Below are 16,064 nucleotides of genomic sequence, written 5' to 3'. Positions count from 1 at the left end.
ATCCTGAGAAGTCCTAAGAGGGGATCTGGAGAGGATGTTTTCTCTTGTGGGAGAATCTCGAACTAGGGGGTCCACTGTTTAAAATAAATGATTGCCCATTTAAAAGATTATGCAAATATTCTCTCTCGAGGGTCTTTGGAAGTCCCTTCCTCGAAGGACAGTGGAAGGAGAGTATTTGAATCTTTTTAAAGCAATGCCAGATAGATGGATTCTTTTAAGCAGTGGACTGAAAGGTTACCTGGGTAAGCAGGAACCCAACTTGAGGTTGCAATCTGATCAGCCGTGATCTGACTGAATGGCGTAGCCGGGTTGAGGGGCTGATTGGCAAACTCCTCCTGCTTGTTAGTCCAGAGAAGTGGTAAAAGTGTAGAGATTTCAAATGTGGATTTTTTTTTAGGACAGGTTATGGCAACTGGGCTTTAATGCCTTGGTACGTTTGAAGGGGATGCAGTTGCGATGGTTAAGGGGATTTGGTAGGGTGGCCACAGAGAAATGATTTCCCCTGGCAGAGGAGCACAGAGCAAAGGGGGAAAAAAATGTTAGGATAAGATTTCTTTATTAGTCACATGTACTTCGAAACACACAGTGAAATGCATCTTTTTGCATAGTGTTTTTGGGGGCAACCCGCAAGTGTCACCACGCTTCTGGCGCCAATGTAGCATGTCCACAACTTCCTAACCCGTACGTCTTTGGAATGGTGGGAGGAAACCCACGCAGACACGGGGAGAATGTACAAACTCCTTACAGACAGCGGCTGGAATTGAACCCGGGTTGCTGCACTGTAAAGCATTATGCTAACCGCTACACTACCGTGTAAAGTAAGGCTTCCCTTAATTTGTGAGGAAGTACTTTCTTGCAGGAGAAGTAGCAGAACAGCCAGAATTTGACTGCATTGCAACCCTGTCCTTTTCTGAAACATCGGCTTCCCTAATCTGAAAATCAGAACTGCTGTCCCGTGTCGATCTGGACCTCTGAACTTGGCATTGTTATTTGAGGGGGGGATGTGGAGAGGATGTTTTCTCTTGTGGGAGAATCTAGAACTAGAGGTCACTGTTTAACATAAAGAAGGGAGCTGAAGCCTTGCACCTTTCTCAATCTCACTTGCCCATCAGATGGCTCTTATCTACCTCACTTTCAAAGTTTTTTTGTGCTTCTGGTCTTATCTGTTGCTAAATGGTCTCAGAATTGCTGCCTCCTGATGTGGCCAGGTCTCCAGTCTTTGACTTTGTCCTTGAAGTTCTCTTGGGTGATCATATAGCCTCAAGCATGGAATCAGTTTTACTACCGCACAGTCTGTGTCATTGGATTACCCTTTTACCTGAGAGTCCAAAGGTCTATGTCTTAATCTGGAGACCTGGCCCAGACCATGAGTCACTATCACTAAAGATTGCATCAAAAGTTAGCAGGATCATAAAACAATGTAAATCAAGCACCAGGGTTTATTCTGAAAAGTAGGGACGTTATATACTCAACCTGTACCCAATCTTGGTTTGATCACATTTGGAGTTCTGGTCACCATATTTTAAGAAATGGATATAGAGACACCAGAGAGAATGTGGAGCTTGCTTGCTTGCTGAGATGGTACCAGAAGTGCAAGGTATACACATCACGGAAGGAAGAGCAGACTGAGTCTTCTTTCACATGAGTATGAAGGGTTAGGGATGACCTAATAAAGGTCTTCAAAATGCAAGGTCTTGGTAAAGTGGGAGAGATTGTAAATTTGAAGCCATTATTATAAGGTAACTAGAAATCTGAAAGGGAATTCAGAAGCAACTTCTTACCCAAAGAGCGGTGGGAATATGGTTGAGGGGAATGGTGTAGAAGCATTTAAGGAGAGGATGGACAAATGTACAAGGGAGAGGGGAAGTAGAGAGTCAGGCTGATGGATTAAGATGAGGAAGATGGGAGGGTGATTGAGTAGAGCATAAATGCTGACATAAAAACAAAGTGCAGGAGGAACTCGGGTCCAGGGGCGTCTGTGGGGAGGGAAGGAATTGTGCACGTTGGGGTCAAGACCCTACATCAGGACTGAGAGTGGAGAGAGAGATAGCCAGCGTAAAGGGGCGAGGGAAGTGGTGAGACAGGTGATAGCTGGATGAAGGATGATGGGCAGATGGGGGAGGGGTGGAGTTGGGAGACAGAGACCTTCCTCACTTTCCCAAGTGTCCCAGTGTCCCCAACTTTTCTTCATCCGCCACCGGATCCGCTCTTGTAATCGGCACTTCTTTGTGTTCCTGAGCCTTTGTCTCCCAATTTGGGTTGGACAACAAATGCTATGCCAGTCTATCCCAGCTGGCGGTATCTCATCCCATGACCAAAACCAGGCAGAGAACGCTGAGATCGATGATAGCCATCACTGGTTCAGGTGCCGTGATGTCCAGTTTTTGGGCAATTTGGTTACAGCTGTGCATCCTGCTCAAAGGCTTCTTTTTCCACCCAGAGGGAGTAGAGCAGCTGTTTGTACACCCTGGTGTTACTGTGAAGGGAGGTGAACCCAAGCAGTTCAGCTAAACTTAAACGTGCTTTGGAGTGCATCAGAGTTGTTAAGTGATACAGCACAAAAACAGGCCCTTCAGCCCACTGAATCTGTGCCAACCCGTTTGTACAAATCCTACATTAATTCTGTTTTTCATTCTTCTCACAATCTCATCACCCCCACTCTCCCCCCCCCCCACCCCCTAAAAGATTGTACCACTCAGCTACCCACTCACGACAATTTACAGTGGCCAATTAACCTACCAGACTGATTAAGCTACCAACCTGCTTCCCACTGGGATGTGGGAAGAAACCGGAGCACCTGGAGGAAACTCGCACAGTCACAGAGAGAACCTGCAAACTCCACACAGGACTCCTAAATATTTATTAGGACATTGCTAAAGTGTCTTGAAGAATGCTTTAATTTTGTGAATATATTTTTGTTCATTTTTTCCTTTTCCTCTGGCCCTGAAGTAACCCACTCAGCAGCTAACATCTGAATGGTTGCAATAATCTATTAAATATTCCTTTCCTCACTTTTGGTTAATGTTGAGCTCTACATAGGTAATGAGGTCCTTTGAGAGTGTAGTCTGCAGGTAATCTTCATTCCTTGAGGAGTAGAGGGTCCAGCTGATATGTTTTTTGTCGACATAGGTTGGGAGATTAGTGTTGGCTAGGGAATACAGACAGAGAGCTCCTTTACTGAATACCTAAATAATGTCACTGGTTATCTGTGGTGATCTTGTCTTTAAAGAAGGCAGACTAGTCTCCCAACCTAGTTCCACAAATAATGTAGAATTCCTTGGGGTATAACCTCACCAGCCTGGTATATGCACTCACATTTTAGGCACAGTGTTGGTCCACTTATTTAGGAAAGGATACATTGGCAATGGAGGCAGCTCCAAGGAGATTCTTTTGGCTAATTCCTGGAATAAGAGGGTTGCCCCATCACCAGCGGCTAAATAATTAGATCTGTATTCTTTGGTGTTTAGAAGAATGAAGCATAAAAGATCCTGAGGAAGCATGACGGGGTAGATGTCGAGGTATTTCCACTGATGATAGAATCTTGAAGCAGTTACAAGATTTGGGTGTGATAATTTTAAGCTGAGGTGTGTGGGGACTACTACTATGGTGGTGAATCTCTGGAATTCTCTATCCTGGAGGGTTGTGGAGGTTGGATCGTTGGGGGTATTGAAAGAGGAAGTAGATACATTTTATTGAAAGATCAGGGAATTGAGGGCGATGGGAAACCAACAGGGAAGAGGCTTGGGCCCAGTCAGCTGTGATCTTATCGAATTGCTGGGCAGGCTCGAGGGGCTGAAGGACCTACTGCTGTTCCTATTTTCTTCTGTAAATTCCAGAATGGGACTTGAGCTGGTGGTCACCTGAAGGAGAGGTCAATGAGCCGAGATGGATGTAATCCATCTATTGTCGCTTAGCTTTCCATTATACAAATAATGCCGTCCAGTATTACTTGGCGCATATTCCAAATCTGCTCCTATCTGCTTCAAGATTCATTTTGGTTGCTGAGGTGGTTAATGAAAAATTGCCTGAGAATCCTCGGTGTTAACATGATCGCTTTTCCTAATATACGCCTTTCCTCCCTTTCCTACAGTCTGCTCTCACATTCCCTCGCACTCTCTCCCCCCACCTTTCCCAGACAGAATAGAGATAAGAGTTCCCGCGGTTCATGCCCTTCACCCCCACTAGCCTCCACATCTGGATTTCACCCTTCGCCATTTCCCCCAGTGCAGCAGGATCCCACCACCAGTCACATCTTCCCCTCCCCAACCATCCCCACCATCGAGGACATCTTCAAGAGTTGGTGCCTCAAGAAGGCAGCATCCATCATTAAGGACCCTCACCATCTGGGACATTCCCTCTTCTCATTACTACCATCAGGGAGGAGGTACAGGAGCCTGAAGACCCACACTTAATGTTTCAGGAACAGTTTCTTCCCCTCCGCCATCAGATTTCTGAACGATCCATGAACACCACGTCATTATTTCCTCTGTTGCGCTGTTTTATTTATTTTTTGGTAACATAGTAATTTTTATGTCTTGCACTGTACTGCTGACGCAAAACAACAAATCTCATGAGGTATGTCAGTGATAATGAACCTGATTCTGATCCCTTCTGCTCATTTAAGATCAGTTATACCAATGTAGCTGAAAGTATAAATACTTACCCATGACAAGCTTAACCTTCATAATTTCCATTGATGAGCAAATGCAATGTCACAGAGTTGCAAAAATCAATAGTTTCTTTGATTAAATTTGTTCCCAGTTAAGAGATGCGATCCAACTTTTGCAGTATGTAGAGATTCTATGTGGGGGGTTTAGGGGGAGAGGGAAGGGTGAATGTTATCCATGTTTTTTTAAATCCTTATGTATATGCAAGCATCCTATCACAAGTTGTGTTGTCAATGAATTATTAATGTTGTTCTTAAAAATCAGCTAATTATTTTGTTATTGTATGGAACACCTAGGACAGGCTGTCATACGTCATTCAGATAGGGGGACGTGACCATGTCATTCACCTGACAAGAAATAAGTGAGTATTTTCTTTTCATATTCTCAATACTGTGTCAATATTCTGCAGCTACTGCATTCTCTGTGTGAACATGTTTCTCACATTCTCCTTAGAAGGACCATTTGGCCTTTCAAGTCCCAACATACAGGGCAGGCACAGTAGTGTAGCGGTTAGTGTATTGCTATTACAGGGCCAGCGACCCGGGTTCAATTCTGGCCGCTGTCTGAAAGGAGCTTGTACGTTCTCCCCGTGTCTGGGTGGGTTTCCTCTAGGTGTGCCGGTTTCCTCCCACGTTCCAAAGAAGTTGTGGGCATGCTATGTCGGCACCGGAAATGTGGCAACACTTGTGGGCTCCCCCCAGAACACTCTAAGTAAAAGATGCATTTCACTGTGTGTTTCGATGTACATGTGACTAATAGTTATCTTAAAGTCTATGCTGGATCTTGGATCCCATGCTCCCACTTATTTCCATGTAACACACATCAACTCCCTCTGATTTGTCTGCGAGCAGCCTACACACTAGGAGTAACTTACAGCGGCCACTTGGCCTACGAGCCTGCACGTCTTTGAGTTGTGGGAGGAAACCCTGCACCTGGGGGAAATCCACACGGTCACGGGGAGAACATGCAAGCTCCGCACACATGTTTACTTGCATACAGTTCTGGTCACCACATCACTGCAGCGATGTGAAGGTTGATGCAGATGTTGCCAGGACTGGAGAGTAAGGCTGTAAGGAAATTCTGGATGGGATGGAGTGGTTTTCCTTGGAACGGAGGAGGTTGAGGAAAGACTTAGGTTGCTAAGATTATGGAGGCTCGGAAAGAAATTAAAAACCTATTTCCTTGGCAAAGGTGTCAAGGTTCAAATTAATTGGTAGAAGGATTAGAGGGGAGGGGAGGAAAAGGAAAGAAAATCACCCAGAGGCTGGTGGGGTGTAGGAGGCAGACGCCTCCCTCACAGTTAAACAGTGCTCGGATGTGTCTTTGAAGAGCTGTGACCCTCGGGGCTAAGAACCCGTGACTGGAGGGTGGGACAAAGCTGTGTTTCCCTTTCTCTCCTGACAATGATGGGCTGAATGGCCCTTGTGTGTCGCAAATTTTCTACAATATTAAAATACAAATTGCTGGAAATGCCTAGTGGGTCAGGCAGTATCTGTGGAAAGGGAAACAATGTTCGCACATCAGGACCTTTCCATTAGAATTGGGGAAAAAAGTTTAAAGTCACAGAGGCAACTTTTTAAAGTTTGCAAAGATAACTTGGTTCCTCTGTGATGTCAGAGTCACACCAGCCAGGAGCTGGGAGAAGGCCAGTTTATGTACCTTGGGAATGTCGGGCGGTTGGTGATACTGAGGGGGCCATAATTCTTGCCCATCCGTCACTTCCCCAAGAAGTGAATCAACAAGGTTGGGTCAGGTGTAGATCATAGAGAATCAGATGGGAAGGTAACATTCCTGAAGGAAGGATGGTTGAGGGGTGGGGGGGGGAGGGAGGGGGAAGCTGCTTAATTTTAAATTATTTATTGAATTCAAAGTCCAGCTTGGCGTGTTGAGATTTGAGCTCGTGATCTCGTGTTGTTAGTCCACTAACAGCGGCTGCAATGTGTCCGTGCATCTTTGTTGTGGAGCAGTGTGCTGGATAGAAAGACACCAAGAAGGAATTAACGTTCCAGCGCATGGGTGTTGTTGGCGAGCCGAGCGTTTATTGCCCGTCTCCCAACTGCACTTGAGAAAGTGGGGGAGAGCTGCCTTCTCAAACTGCTACAGTCCATCCGGTGAAGGTGCTCCACAGAGCTGCTGGAGAGGAGCTCCTGGATCTGATCAGTGACGGAGGAGGAGTTGTTTCTGGGTCAGGATGGTGCTCGGCTGGGAGTTCCATGAAATGGCGAGAATATAATTCTTAACTTCTGCCGGCTCGCCATGTTTTGTTCCTTCTGACGAGGGACTGTCATTGCTGAATGGGTTTCACACGTAGGAGCTGTGTGGAATCTCACTAAAGCAGGCACCCAATGCGAAACCGCCCCAGGAGCGACCGATGCTTGCTTGTGGGTGGACGCTTCCTTCGGCTGTTAATCATGTGTGCATTTTCCAGCATGTGATTACTGTATAGAGATTAGAAGCAGGAAGATATGCCTGGGCAATGGTTTTCCTACTGGCCGCACCAACACCGATCCCATCTCCTGGAATTGAGCTCAAAGTGGACTGCACAATGCAATGCTATGCTCGTCTCCACAGTCACCTACAAATGACAAGAGAGCCAATCAAGACCATATTGCAAAGTACTGAGGAGCTTTGAGAGTGCTAGTCAATCTTTTGCAAACCTTTTTCCCTTGTGAGTCTACCCAATGGAAATACCGGCCAGGAAATTTTTTTTTCCATCTTAATTTCTTTTAGGAGCTTTTAAAGAAGCATTGCACAGGCAGCACTGTAACTGGTCGAAATCCATTACAGCTTTAACATTCTGCTGCCATTCTCAGAGTACTTTGGCAGAGTTACTGGTCAGAAATGGATGTGATGCAAGGAGTACTTGTTGATGACCTAACTGGTCATGTTTTGTTATACAGGCCAATTTCCTTATGTTAATGAGGCTATCCTTTACCCTATCTTTGGAGACTGGTTTTGTGTTCGTTAAACAATCATGTGAGGCTGTGGTAAACTTTGCAACAAGTAATTGTTAGTCTGATCTCCAGAGGCTCTGCTTGTGTATAAAACTGGGACTAAGCTGACCGTTGTCCTCTCTGCATACCTTCTCTTCTGTCTTGTACTTTCTCTTCTGTCTTGTACTCCATCCTCTGCTGCTCACTGACTCACACCGGAAGAAACCATTCAGCCCTTTAGCTCCATGCCCCATTGGTCCCATTACCCTACTTATTCCCTGCACACCCGAATCTTGTTCTCTCTCACATGCCCATTAACTTCCCTTTTGATTCTTCTGCCACTCGCCTACACTAAGGGGTAGTTTGTAGTGGACGATTAACCTACCACCACATTGGAAACTCACGCAGTCACCAGGAGAATGTGCACACCAACTCCATACAGACAGCACCAGAGGTCAGGATCGAACTCTGGTCCCTGGAACTTGAGGGAACAACTCTCATCCTCTGCCTCCTTCTCTCGTGCTCTCTGCCGCTTCCTCATGCTCTCGGTCTCTGCCTCTTTATGCTCCCTCGCGCTCTCTCTCTCTCTCTCTCTGCCTCCTTTTCGTGCTCTCGTACTAAGAAAAGGAACACATTCAGCAGATAAACTTGTGGTTGTGAGATTATGGAAATACTAGTTCAAAAAAACACCTAATCACTGCCAATTGGTTTGTAATTCAAGCAAAGTTTGTCCAAACTCCTTTAAATATTGAACCTGTACAGAAGTTGATTGTTTTGTGATGCAGTGGGACCTTTTCTAATGTGCTCTAACCACCAAGCTTGTCCTGCTAAGTGAGAGGTCAGGAGGACCATTCCTGTTTACTGAATAGTGGATTAAAGCGACGGTGTAGCAGAGTCTTTTGAAGAGTTGTGTAATCTTACCATTTAATTATGATGCTGTTGCCATGAAGAATAACTAACCAGTCAAAAGCACTATAATACAGCAAATTCTAGCTCCCTCCTGCCATTGATGTGGCATTACTGTAGAGGTGGTGTGTTGGAAGAATTTCATTCACAAGGGGTGAATGTGCAATATCTTTGAATATTTTTTATCAAATCATCTTTACATTGCCACCATATGTTTTCACCCTGCATTTAATCTAAGAGCAAAAAGAAAGCAAATTTTAAACAGCACCTTTTGCAAACTTTGGTGGAAATCTTCACCTCTGCCCATCCCTGTGTTGTGACCAGTTGGGCTGGGTCTCCAAACCCAGGAAGGTAGATGGCATGGAATCAGTCTTTATTTCTCAGTGTGATTGTTAGCAGGCATGGAAGACGGCTCGTGTTTTGGCAGCAGCTGGCTTTCAGAGTTTCTGGACCATTGAGTCAGAGACGTGAGCTTAATTCCATCACAGAGCTGGGGAATTGAAAATTCAAGGAGCTCTATAAATCTGGAATAAAAAGCTGGTGTCGTAGTGAAACCACCAGCCAGTTGTAAAAAACCCATCTGGTTTACTGGAGTGTTGGATGGAAATTGGCCATCCTTGCTCAGTCTGTGCTATATCTAACTTCTTCATTTATCCATCCATGGGATGTGGACGTCAGTGCCGGCATCTGTTGGTCACCGTGAATTGGCCTTGAGCTGAGGATACAGTTAGCAGTCAATCATGTTAGTTGTCATGGAGTCAAATACAGGCTACAGCAGGTGAAGAAGGCAGATTACTGAACCTGATGGTTTTTGCCATCAGTCAACCAGTTTTCATGGTTACCATTACTGATACCAGCTGCTTGTTCCAGCTTCATATAGTTATACCGAAACCTGAAAGCTGCACTGGTGAGATTCTACCTCCTGTCCCTGGATCATTTGTCCAGGTGTCTGCTGTGGTCCTGTAGCTGCTTCCAATGTGGTTCGCTCCTAGGCTGCCCTCAAGTGACCCAGCAAGCTACAGTTCAATAGGTAATATGGACAGCTCTGGCATGTCAACATCCTGTCAGTGAATTTAAACCAACAAATGAGAGATTGCACACAGCTCCCTGTGTTCACAAGAAGTTTGGGTTGAAATATTGTTTTTTCCGGAGAAGATTGATGCACAGACGTCTGTTCATTTGATGATGGCTACCCAGATGTTTGGCACCTTTGGGTGTTTTATCCGCTCTTGAGTTCTGCTCCTGGCAATACTCGTATGAACGATGGGGCAGGGGTGGCAGAGAATGGCAGCTTAATTAAACTTGTGCATTGAGGCTCAATGACCAGTTGATGAAACCTGGGATGGTTGAGTGGAGGTTTATCCTGCTCAGGAGGGTCACGCCCAGAATGCTGCCACAGGTGCTGCTGGACCCGCTGAGTTTCTCCAGAAGCTTGTTTGCTGTTCCATAGGTTTGCAATGTGGCCCAGTGTCTCCACCCCACTGTATATGCAGTTTGGCACGTCCTTGAGTATTGTATAAGAAGTCACACATTCTGTCATAGAGTCACAGAGCACAGAAACAGGCCCTTCAGCCCACTGAGTCTGTGCTGACCATCAACAGCCATTTACACTAATCCCACTTTAATCCCATTTATTTTATTCTCCTCAAAGTTTCATCAACTAATCCCTCCCCCCCCCCCCCCCCCCCCCCCCCACCCCCAACACAGAATCTACTGCTCAGCCACACGCGAGAGGCAATTTACAGTGGATAATTAATCTACCAATTCGCATGCTTTTGGGTTGGAGGAAACCCATGCAGTCACAGGGAGAAGGTTCAAACTCCACACAGGCAACACTGGAGGATAGGATTGGACCTGGGTCTCTGGCACTACGAGGCAGCAGCTCCACTGGCTGGACCACCGTGTTTCCCGCTGTGTCCTGTATGACTGTGATTCCACCTCGATAACTGCATTGAGGTGGAAGCACAGGTCGCTGGTCAATTCTTTGATGGCGTTTTTGTTGGACGTGTCATGTTTGTGGGTGCAATGGCTACCGGGTGGAAAATGGCACAGAGTAGTAGTTTATTCCTCCCGCATTAAGGGGGTGCTATTGCACACTGCTGTGTAATAGTGTCTGGACTATCCAACGAAAGTTGGCTGGGGCAGATGCTCAGAAGGGTTTCCTTGAGCAAACAGACTACAAGATGCACTCTGTTGCCTTGAGGACACTGGGCAGCTGGAGCTTTGGACTCCATGCCCCCATCTTGGTGCCCACATTCCTTTTGGAATCACAGTGGTCACACAGTTTAGCTCAGTCAGGGATATGGCATTTGACAGTGCCTAGCAACCATTGCAAAGCAGGTGACCTGAATTTTCACACTGCAATGGCAGAGTTGCCTTTCCTGATGTTACTTTGAAAGAAGAGAGAGACAATGCTGGAAAAGCACAATAGGGTTCTGACAGGACAGGTCTGTGGGAGCTGACAAAACTGCTGTAGATCCAGCACATTCTGCTTCATTTTAGATTTTTAGCACATGCTGTTTAATCTTTGTCTCTATGTCCCCATTCACCCTTTCCTTGATACCCTTTCCTGAAAACACTGGCCCACGTTTATGTGAGTTTGCAGAGCTTCTATCAGTGTCATGGATTCATCTCCCAGAATGTCCCTGGGTTTGGCCAGCGATTGTTTTTTTTTTCCCCCACATCACTATCCCACGCTCCCTGGACATTTATTTGCCTCACCTTTGCAAAGGGAGAGATGTAGTTATGAGATTAGGGGGGGGGGTGGTCATTTAAAACCGAGGTCCTTAGGAACAACTTCTCACCAAGGGTGGTGAATCTCCAGAATTCTCTACCCCAGAGGATTGTGGAGCCTGGATCACTGGGGGTATTTAAAGACTAGAGAGAGACACTTTTTGAAAGATCGGGGAATTGAGGGCTATTTGGAACCGACACAGAGGAGTTGGGAGCTGGGGTAGCTCAGCCATGGTCATATTGAATGAGGGGGCCAATTCCTTTTCCTATTTTCTTACGTTCTTGTGTATTGCCCTTTGCTACTTTACAACAATAATCACACCTCACTGCCAGCAAAGTGCATTGGGATCCAGATCCATCCAGTTATTTGAGTAGATGCAGGTGATCCCTTGGGAAAATGTGCATGGACCTGTGTTTATTTGAGTCCCTCTAGCTAACAATTCATCCTCTCCGACAAAATAAACCAGACTAGGTGTTTGGTCTTGCACTTGTCAACTGTGCGACCTTGTTGTGCATGTATTGGCTGCTCCATCTGCCTGCATTACTACAGAACAGAGTCAAGATGTGAGGAGATAAGTTCAGTGGGGCAAGAGCAGGCAGAAGCAATAGACCTACCAGGACCAACACACACACACAATGCTGGAGGAACTCAGTGGGTCAGGCAGCATCTATGGAGGGAAATGAGCAGTTGACGTTTTGGGCCGAATCCCTTCTTCAGGGCTGGAAAGAAAGGACAGAAGCCAGAATAAAAGGGTGGAGGGAGGGGGTAGGAACACGAGCTGGTGGGTGATAGGTGAATCCAGGTAAGAGGGGGAAGTGGGAATGATGTGGGAAGCTGGGAGGTGATAGGTGGAAGAGGCAAAGGCCTGAAGAAAGTGGAATCTGTTAGGAGAGGACAGTGGATCATGGCCCCTCTGTTTCCCCTCCCCTTTGTTTTGCCTTATCCCTCTGGCCCCTTTACCCCTTTTCCATCCCCTGCCCTCACAACCTGCCCATCACCCACACCTTCCTCCCTTTGGTTCCCCACCTCCTTCCCTTTATTCCAAGGTCCAATGTCCTCTCCTATCGGATTCTGTCTTCTTCAGCCCTTTGCCTCTTCCACCGATCACCTCTCAGCGTCTCACATCATTCCCACTTCCCCCCCTCCCCACCACATACCTTCCCCCCCCCCCCTCACTGGATTCACCCATCACCCACCAGCTCATGCTGCACTACCCCCACCCACCCACCCCCCCCCCCCCCCCCCCCCCGCACCCCCACTTTTATTCTGGCTTCTGCCCTCTTTCTTTCCAGCCCTGATGAAGGGTCTCAGCCCGAAATGTCAACTATTCATTTCCCTTCATAGATGCTGCCTGACCTGCTGAGTTCCTCCAGCATTTTGTGTGCGTTGTTCCAGATTTCCAGCATCTGCAGTCTCTCTTGTGTGACCTGCCAGGACAGTCCTGTTTGTGGATCTTGGAAGCAGGAAGTATGGGGTTGGAACGCTATGGGGTTGGAGGCTGTGGAGGGGAGATCTCCTGATATAGCGAGGTCTGTGACAGCGTGGGAGATGGTGGCCTCGTGTTCAATGGTGGGGTCACAATCCAGGTGAGGTAGAGGTCAGTCCGCCAGAATGCAATGGCACTGCCCTCGTCTGTGGGTTTGATGACAAGGTTGTGATTGGTGTGAAGGGAATGGAGGGCTGTGCATTTGGAGAGGATGAGGCCCTGATGCAGGGTTTCAACCCAAAACATTGATAATTCCTTTCTTCCTGCAGACACTAGGTCCCTCCAGCAGATGGCTTTTGCATTAGAACACAGAACAGTACAGCACTGTACAGGCCCTTCGGCCCACAATGTTGTGCTGACCTATATAAACCTACACCATGATCAATCTAATCCTTCCCTCCTACACAGCCCATAACCCTCCATTTTTCTTGCATCCATGTGTCTATTTAAGAGTCTCTTAAATGTCCCTATTGTATCAGCTTCTACACCAGACCGTTACAACAGTGACTGGCAGTATTGCAGGAGAAAATGTCAGCACAACATTGTGGGCCGAAGGGCCTGTACTGTGCTGTAGTGTTCTATGTTCTAAATCTGTACTCCACTAATTTCACACTGCCAAATGAAAGCTGTACGGCAGACTAGAAATGTCGGTGTCCATGTGGAAATAAATTTTGCTGTGCTTAAGGTTTTGTTTTGCCATCAAGCTTAAATATTGGCAAGCAAGACAGTTGTGTTTTTATGAAACAGCAATAATGTTTTTTGGAACTGTGTATATTCTCTGTGTGCACGTGGGTGTGTGTATGCAGGGGGTTTGTGTGTGTGTGTGCGCAGAGGGTTTGTGTGTGTGTATGCATGGGTCTGTCTGTGTTTTTGCGGGGCTCTGTGTGTGTGTGGGGCGGAGTTGCTGTAAATTCATTGTTGGCTCCCCTGTACGTCACACTGCTGAGCCTGAGGCTGCGTGCTGGGGTACCCTGATCTGCTGCCGTATTTTGGCCCGTTCCCAGATATCATGGGAAATCCAGCAGCGTCTTCACCTTTGGCCTACATTTTGTTCACATCAACCATCTGAAAGAAGAGCAGAAATGGTTCTGGATTGTTCCAGTGATAACTGTTTTCCCAAATGAATGGCTGTGATTTTCTGGTGCTGCTGTAAAACTCACTTCTGACTCCTTCCAAAGTAAGTAGATGAGTGAAATTGGGTCATGGATTTCAGAGCTCGCACACTGCATAGTGCCGCTGTGTTTGATGCAGGCAGCGGGAATAGGTCCAGTCGGGCTTCTCAGTTTTATGCACCTCAGTTAAACCTCCCAGCGATGTCCTTCACTCCAGGGAAACCAACCAAAACAAAGGTTGATGAAGGCAGGGTAGTAGGCGTCGTCTGTATGGACTCTAGTAAGGTATTTGATGAGGTCCTACGTGGTAACAACACACAAAACACTGGAGGAACTCAGCAGGTCAGGCAGCATCTATGGAGGGAAATGAACAGTCAACATTTCAGGCCAAGACCCTTCATCAGGACTGGAAAGAAAGAGCGCAGAAAAAGGCAAAATAAGAGGCCTCCCTCTGGTTCCTTCCCTTTACTCCATGGTCCCCTGTCCTCTCCTATCAGATTCCATCTTCTTCAGCCTTTGCCTCTTCCACCGGTCACCTCCCAACTTCTCGCATCATCCCCCCCCACCCACCCACCCACCTACCATCCCCCTCTCACCTGGATTCACATCACCCGCCAGCTCGTGCTCCACCCCCTCCCCCCGCCCTTTAATTCTGGCTTCTTCCCTCTTCCTTTCCAGTCCAGATGAAGGGTCCCAGCCCGAAATGTCGACTGTCCATTTCCCTCCATTGAAGCTGCGTGACCCGCTGAGTTCCTGCAGTGCTTTGTGTTGCTCTAGATTTCCAGCATCTGCCATCTTTCTTGTGTCTCCTACGTGGTAGACTGGTCCAGAGGGTTCAAATGCACAGGGTCCAAGGCAAGCTGGCTAATTGGATCTAAAATCGGCTCTGTGAAAGGAGGCAGGGGTTTGTGGTGGAAGGACACTGTGACCAGTGGTGTACTGCAGGGACCAGCACCGGGAGCTTTGCTGTTTGTGATGTATATAAATGACTTGGATGTGAATGTAGGAGGTTTGATTAGTAAGTCTGTGGTTAACATAAGAGTTAGTGGTGTTGTGGATAGTGAGGAAGGCTGTCTAAGGCTACAGCAGGATATAGACCAGATAAGGAATGGGCAGAACGTTGGCAGATGGAATTTAATACTGACAAGTGCAAGATGATGCATTTTGGGGAAGGCAATAAGGGTAGAACATGTACAGTAAGTGGTGGGGCCCAAGGTAACGATGATGAACAGCAAGATCTTGGGGTTTAAGTCCATAGTTCTCTGAAAGTGGCAACACAGGTTGATAGTGTGGTGAAGAAGGCATATGGCGTGCTTGCCTTCATAGGTTGGGGCACAGAATACAAGAGTTGGGACATTTTGTTTCAAAAACAAAACACTGGTTAGGCTGCACTTGGGGTATTATGTGCAGTTTTGATTACCTGATTACACTGTAGGGCGGATGTGTTTGCACTGGAGAGAGTGCAGAGGAGATTCCCCAGGATGTTTTCTCGACTGGAGGACTTTAGTTATGGGGAGAGACTGGACAGGCTGGGCTTGTTTTCCCTGAAGTGAAGGAGGCTGAGGGGTGACCTGATGAAGGTTTATAAGATTATGAGAGGCATAGATAGGGTAGATAGTCAAAACCTTTTTTTCTGAAAGGGGTATCAAAAACAAGAGGGCACAGGTTTGTGCTCAGAGGAAATAGTTTTAAAGTGGATCAGAGGGGCAATTTTCAACACTAAAGTCTCAACTGGGTTTCAAATCTGTCAGAGAACGTCATGCTTCCTAATGTTTCTGAGGTTCATAAATGTTCAAAAACTATTGAACACTAAAATCATTGTTTAAAAAAAACTTGAAAAAAATTATTGGCAGAGTGGTTGATATCTGGAATGCACTGCCAGAGGAGGTGATGGAATCGGATACAATCACTGTGTTTAAGAGGCATTTGGACAAACACTTAAATAGGCAAAGCAGAGAAGGATACGGTCCTAATTTGGACAAATTGGATTAGTGTAGAAGGGCAAAAGGGTCAGCATGGATGTAAAGGGCTGAATGACCTGTTTCAGTGCTGTACTCTATGACCCCAGCCCAGTCAGTCTCTCCTGATGACTAAAGCTGTCCAGTCCTGGCAACATCTTTGCAAGTCCACTTTGCATCTTCTGCAGTTCAATCACTTCAGTGACCAGAACTGTTCACTGTGCTCCAGCTGTGACCTCACGAGTGTCTTGCACTGCTCTACAATGGC

At 46.7% G+C, this 16,064-nt stretch overlaps 1 protein-coding gene across 1 annotated transcript in view; it reads left to right on the top strand.

The window, feature by feature from the left end:
- The window catches only part of LOC127584196 (disintegrin and metalloproteinase domain-containing protein 9-like), a 111,376-nt gene that overhangs the window by 36,693 nt on the left and 58,619 nt on the right, over window positions 1-16,064 (top strand). Inside the window, 1 exon segment of the mRNA XM_052040788.1 lies at window positions 4,964-5,028. Within this exon segment, the coding sequence (XP_051896748.1) occupies window positions 4,964-5,028 (65 nt within the window).

Source organism: Pristis pectinata, chromosome 29 (genome assembly GCF_009764475.1).
Source record: "Pristis pectinata isolate sPriPec2 chromosome 29, sPriPec2.1.pri, whole genome shotgun sequence".
Lineage (NCBI taxonomy): Eukaryota > Metazoa > Chordata > Chondrichthyes > Rhinopristiformes > Pristidae > Pristis > Pristis pectinata.
This window is presented reverse-complemented; position numbering and strand designations above follow the sequence as displayed.